Source organism: Aplysia californica, unplaced genomic scaffold (assembly GCF_000002075.1).
Source record: "Aplysia californica isolate F4 #8 unplaced genomic scaffold, AplCal3.0 scaffold00140, whole genome shotgun sequence".
Taxonomy (NCBI): domain Eukaryota; kingdom Metazoa; phylum Mollusca; class Gastropoda; order Aplysiida; family Aplysiidae; genus Aplysia; species Aplysia californica.
In genome coordinates this window covers 1,330,642-1,336,749 of record NW_004797410.1, presented here as the reverse complement: position 1 = coordinate 1,336,749, position 6,108 = coordinate 1,330,642, and the positions used below count along the sequence as shown (strand labels likewise).

General features: G+C 41.2%; 1 protein-coding gene across 1 annotated transcript in view; it reads left to right on the top strand.

The window, feature by feature from the left end:
• Positions 1 to 4,322, top strand: part of LOC101857716 (homeobox protein Hox-B6a) — a gene marked incomplete in the record, with an annotated part of 33,897 nt that extends 29,575 nt beyond the window's left edge. The window contains 2 exon segments of the mRNA XM_035969366.1: positions 1,131 to 1,297; positions 3,084 to 4,322. Of these exon segments, the coding sequence (XP_035825259.1) occupies positions 1,131 to 1,297; positions 3,084 to 3,752 (836 nt within the window).
• Positions 4,323 to 6,108: the final 1,786 nt, after the last annotated feature.

The window sequence follows — 6,108 nt, the reverse complement described above, 5'->3', positions numbered from 1 at the left end:
ATCTATCTATCTATCTATCTATCTATCTATCTATCTATCTATCTATCTATCTATCCGTATTGATTTGCAATTACAAGAAAGCCTGAATGCATGAAAGTGTATTGACTAACGCTTCAGTTTCTGTAGTCTGACCGTTATATTATTGTCTTCTCGTTCCTTTCCTTCACAAAGTAGGAAAAAAAGTGAATGGGCTTCATGGAATATCTTACCAAAGTGTCGACAATGTCTAAGAATGGCCACCCATCGTCAAGGAGAAAAGTGGCGTAGTAAACAGGTGGTCGTCTTACACAGTTCCACTTTAGAGTTAAAAAAACTCAAGGCAAGAAATGGGAAGTAGCTATTTGTACATGTGAATGTTTGACTGAATATCCGTTTATTACAAAACGGAGAAAAATTGGGGGTGTAGGGGATTTGGGGGGGGGGTATTCTCCGAAAACAAAATGGTTCACGAAAAGCAATAATTTGCGTCTCTAGATCACGGAAAGTACTGGGTTTTCTTGAAATTCCCATGTTGGGTGAATAGTAGTACGTTCCGCAATGCCACCCTTCAAGGGTTTTCAATGTGTGCATGAGATCCAAAGAAAGAAAGTGCCATATACAGCTTGTTTGAAAGCTGGCCTTTTTTCTTTATATAACTGAAGGCCTGAGAACAAAACCAAGGTCAAGTCACATTTAGAAGATTTCGAGCAAATGAGCAAAAACTTCATTCATGAAATACATGCAAGTAAGTTCCGATTAAAGGGCTTAAGTTTACTTTTTTTCTGGGCTTGACTTAGTTGTTGCATTTAGGCTTCGTATCTTTGAACCAGAATAACTGGGCGTGGGAACGGAGTAGCGTTTCGGAAGTGCTATTAATAAATTGCTCTTTGTCGCTGCTTTCGAATGATTTGCAGAACTCTATTTTTTAGGAAAATGTGACTTTAACCTGTTGTTGTTCTCAAGTCTTCAATTATATATTGTATATAATATAATACCTGTATGGAAACTAACAGACTAACATAATGCAACGGTAACCAAAAAACAAACAAAAAACAGAAAAGAAAAGAAAAACTAACGGGTCCAACTAACCACTTTGCCAAAAGGTCTTGCTTCCATTTTGACCCAGTTTCAAACGACCTTGACCCGCTCAGGTCACCCGTGTCTATTCGCAGGCAAGACGCGGACGAAAGACAAGTACCGTGTGGTGTACTCGGACCACCAGAGGCTGGAGTTAGAGAAGGAGTTTCACTTCAGCAAGTACATCACCATACGGAGGAAGGCGGAGATAGCCGTACAGCTGGGTCTGTCAGAGCGACAGGTGGGTGATGATGATGATGATGATGATGATGATGATGTCGATGATGTCGATGATGATGATGATCTTTTGTTATGTTTTGTTGTCTTCGTTTAGTTTTTGTTTTTGTTTCTTTTTTGTTCGGATTCGCTTTTTTGTTGTTTTTGTTTGTTGTTTTTTATCGTTTTTAATTTTTAGATTTTCTTTAAGCTAGGGTTCCCCTGTCTTGCTCAAGGACACAACCCTGTGACCACCCTGCCAAACACCTTGCTTCTTCTTTCCTATGAAACATCTATCGTCCTTATCTCCCCTTCTTCTTTTTTATGTTTGTTACTCTCTTGTAATACCTCTAATCTTCTGGCGCTCATATGACCTTATGCAGTTGCGAACGCTGTAAAACCTCTATCAAAACTAAACACCATGTCAGTGGCGTATACTTGACATCTATATTCTGTCCCTGTAGTTTTATGCACCCCGCATAATTTAGCAAAATTTGATTTTTTTTTGGGGGGGGGGGGGGGGAGGGCATAATTTTTTATTTTTTTATTTTATAATTCTTTGTTAAAATTAACAAAATTGCATAATTTCACTTTTTTGGGCGCAGTTTACATAATTTCAGAATTTTCTTGCATAAAACGACGGGGACAGTATATTGTGAGCCTGAACTCATCTAACTACTCGGCCACTGCAGACTAAACTATGGTGTAGTTCGGAACGTAAAACACACAAAAATAAACGGCAATAAACACATAATCACAATAACGTTCCCAGCACTGGCCTGGGCTGGTGCAGTAGAGGGCCGGTGACGAGCTACTCATCTGCAACGGTTAAGTACATCCGTTATCAAGGCATTGTGGATCTTGGATTTCCTTCTTTTTTGCGTCTGGACATGTCAAGCACAAATGAATTAAATGGCAGAACCATAACATGGATGAGACCTTCACGTCATCATTTATTGATTTTTGTGTAACTGAATTAACAAGTTATCGTAAGAGCTGATGCTGTTTTATTAAAAATACAAAACCCAATAGGAGTGCATATTATTATTTTAGGCTAAGTTTATCCCAAACAAGTTCCCCCCTCCCTTCCCTCCTAAAAAAGCACAGTGAACAATAACGATGTCGAACTGAGAAAACAAAACCAACTTTTCAACTCTAGAGTGCCCCCCCCCCCCCCATTTCCCAACTGTTCACAAAAAAAGGTAAAAGGGTAAGAGAAGCAGAAGAGGACAAAGAATAACTTACTCAAAACTGACTTTGAGAACTTCCATTATTTCCTTTCTGTTTATTCTATTCTAAAACGTTTGCGATTTTTTTCTATTGCCTTTACGACAGGGATACGTGCAATGACTGGGCACTTCAGTGGGACCTGTTGCTTTATAGATATAATGCTAATTAATGTATACGTATTCTCTTCAGCGTAACAATATCATTATCATATTGTGTTCCTGATCCTATGTGTCGAAGTAACTCTAACTTGCTACAATGACCACCTGAGCAAGAAAATCTCCTGTATAAATGACAACTTCCCACTCCTCCCCCCTCCCTTCCCCACCCTTTGTATTTTTTAAAATATAGCCACACTGTCCGACACGTCCCTCTGTCTAAGACAATTACTTTCTCCTCGACAATTATTATGTGGTCGTCTTAAACGATTGCTACTGTATGCTCGTAACTTTGCTGCTTCGACATAAATCCAGATGTCTTCCAAATAACAACACCTAATAACAATGTGGGTTTTTTTCTTTTTGGTCAACTGTCATTTAATTTTTCTTTTTAAAAAAATCTGTCTCTTTCTTGGTCACTTCCAGGTAAAGATTTGGTTTCAAAACCGGCGGGCCAAAGAGCGAAAGCAGAACAAGAAACGAGACGAACAGGCGCAACTACAGCAGCAACAGATCCCAACAAACAATGGTGGTATGGGTGGAAGTAGCAGCAGCAGCAGCAGCAACGGCATCAGCAACAATATCAGTAACGACAACATCATCAACAACAATAACAACAACAACAATAACGTTCACAACAGTCATTTGTCGGAGCAACACCTTCAGCAGCAGCACCCTCACTTATCACAACCCCTGGTGCCAAAAATAGAGCTGGACGAGGATTCCCCAAGCAAGCACGAGGTAAACCTTCACGGAAGCTCCGCCTTCGCTCCAAATATGGGCATGTCCTCCTCACGTACCACGCCTACCTCCTCCCACATGACGGGCAGAGAGGGCGTGCAACACCCGAGCCTACAAACCCCGCCCCTTCTGCCGGCGGGCCAATCGCTGATGCAGCACCACCGTGCCCACCACGTTCACCAAGGGATGGGGCGGTACCCAGATACGTCATACCCTCCACGCCCCGCCCTCTCGCCCTCCTCGTCCACCCCGGAAGAGATGATGACGTACAGACACCATGCCTCGGACACCTCGGCCAACAGCATGAACCTCTCGGGCTCTTCAGACAGTGGGGTCGTCATGACAGGCCCGTGACGTAACACACACTCAACGATGGTTTCTAAATATAGACGTGTCTTCTCGAGATTTTGCTCACCTTTCCACTGTATCTACTTCTCTTTTTATTTACTCTTTTGTTTCTTCTATTTGGCTTATTATAAGGAATATTCTCTTCTGCAGATGCATTGGTCATCGTCAGACATTGTCGGACGAGATGTTATGATGATGATGATGATGATGATGATGATGATGATGATGATGAAGATGATGATGATGATGATGATGATGATGATGATGATGATGATTAGATCTACTTTTCTTCCTTGTCATCTCGTCGACACCGGCGTCTCTGGTGTAACGGTTAGGCGCTTCGCCGTGGCACGCAACAAGAGTCCCGAGTTTGATTCTCGTGTAGAGAGAACTTTTATCGAGTATCTCTGTCATTCTGCTGAAACATCGTATCCTTCTTCAGCCCGAATTAGCCGTGTCTGGCAGTGTCGAAGCTCTCCCCTTAACGACCTAAATTGTGTCAGTGGGAGCTTAAGAAATACCAAAATACCTGCATTAGAAAAAAACATTGGCTTCTTAGTCAAAGGATTATTGCTATCAAGTAGTTTGGGGGGGGGGGGGGGGGGGGGGCACCACTGGTAGCTCCTATTTCTTCTTTTTTTTTTTCATCATTTCTTTCCCTTTGCACCTGCCTTATTTTTATCCTTGACCTTAATGACCGTTATTGACCCTATGTGTCTTGTGTTTTTCTATTCCTCAGAAACAGCCCTTTTAATCATTTGTTAAAATTAAAAGAAATTGTAAAATCCCCAAAATATGCACCCAAACGCTTGTTTGCTTTAAGGACTTTAGTTTTTCGCAAATTTGGAATACAAATAATTTACACAAGCCTCGTCGTTGATGCTACTTTTGTCAGATAAGAACCCCTGTCAAACAAGTTTAATATGAGATGATACAAAAATCATTCCTATGACCGAAGAAATAATGTCATATCAGTAATGGTATCTGGAGCTGATTCGGCTGGGTCCAGGTCGCAAGTTTGGGTGCATTTCTCTTCCTCGACATCATTCCTAGCCAAGTAGAAATCAGTCATCGTATACCCAGCGCCTATTGAAGGATGGGATGGTTGGTGGGGTTCAGTTCGGTTCGGTTTCTGGCGGCTTCAGTGCACACTATAAATAGACCCAACTGCCCACACCGATCGCCCAACGCGCGGCCTTGAAAAAAATGTTTGTTATTGAAGGTCATCGGTTTTGTCGGTTTTGCCTCTCCCGTGGAGGGCAATGACATAGAATGCACCACAGACTTGCATAGATAGATCCAGGTTTTCTTGAACAAGTGTCTAAGAAAGTTACTGGGGATCAGGTGGACAGACATGGTCACCAACGAGGATGCGTTAAGGAAAACAAGATAGATCCCAGTCAGGGATGAGGTAGGAAGAAAGCGGTGGCGATGGATTGGACATACTCTCAGAAAGTCAGGCAGCTGCATAACAAAGAAAATGTTATCTGGCCAGATTTTCCTCCATGAAAAGACAAAAGCTACCATCGTGGCACAAACTGAAGGAAACCGATGATGACCTTCAAAAAACAGTTTGTTTTTCAAGGTTGCGAGTCGGGTGGTGGGTTAGAGACAAGGTGTTTACCGTTTTATTTCCTCGCCTATTGCAAAGACGGCGGGGATGTTCCCTTGAGTGACCCTGTGTGTGTAAAGAATAAATATTCGTTGGCAAACTACTATTTATATAGTAGTTAACCTTTCATAAGCCAACACCAGTTAAATAGCCAGGGTTTCTGATACTGATACGGTGAGCTTACAAAAATAATTGAATTTTTTCCATTGTGTGCCATTAACATATGCCTCACACTGTCGGGGATTACTCCTGGCAATTTAATTCGTCACGCGCATACATAAATGGGTAAGTCATTTTTAGCGATTTAATTTTAGAAAATGATTTTTTTTAGACGCTTTCTTTCGAATAATTGACTCTGTGAAACGATGCACTCAATTGATTTTACATTTGGATTATTCTTCTGTCCATGTGAACTACATGTGTATTATCAAGCTGGCTCTACTCATTTCAGAGCGAACAACTCCAAACCGGCCTAAAATGACTTGGGCAATAATTATCTTATGAGCGTTACGAATTTTTACCCTATCTGGAACCGAAAGGTGAACGTTGTTTTGATGACCGGGTTAAATTAGAGATTTATATAATGTTTTATTTCACACACCTTTCAATCAACTTAATATCTAACTAACTTTGTTCTTTTTTCCCATTTTATGTAATGTGTTTTCAGTAATGATATCATATGCATCGTTATTATTCCCGATAAAATATCCAGGAAAAGAGCACCTCACTTTTTTACTTGTTCGCTTTCGC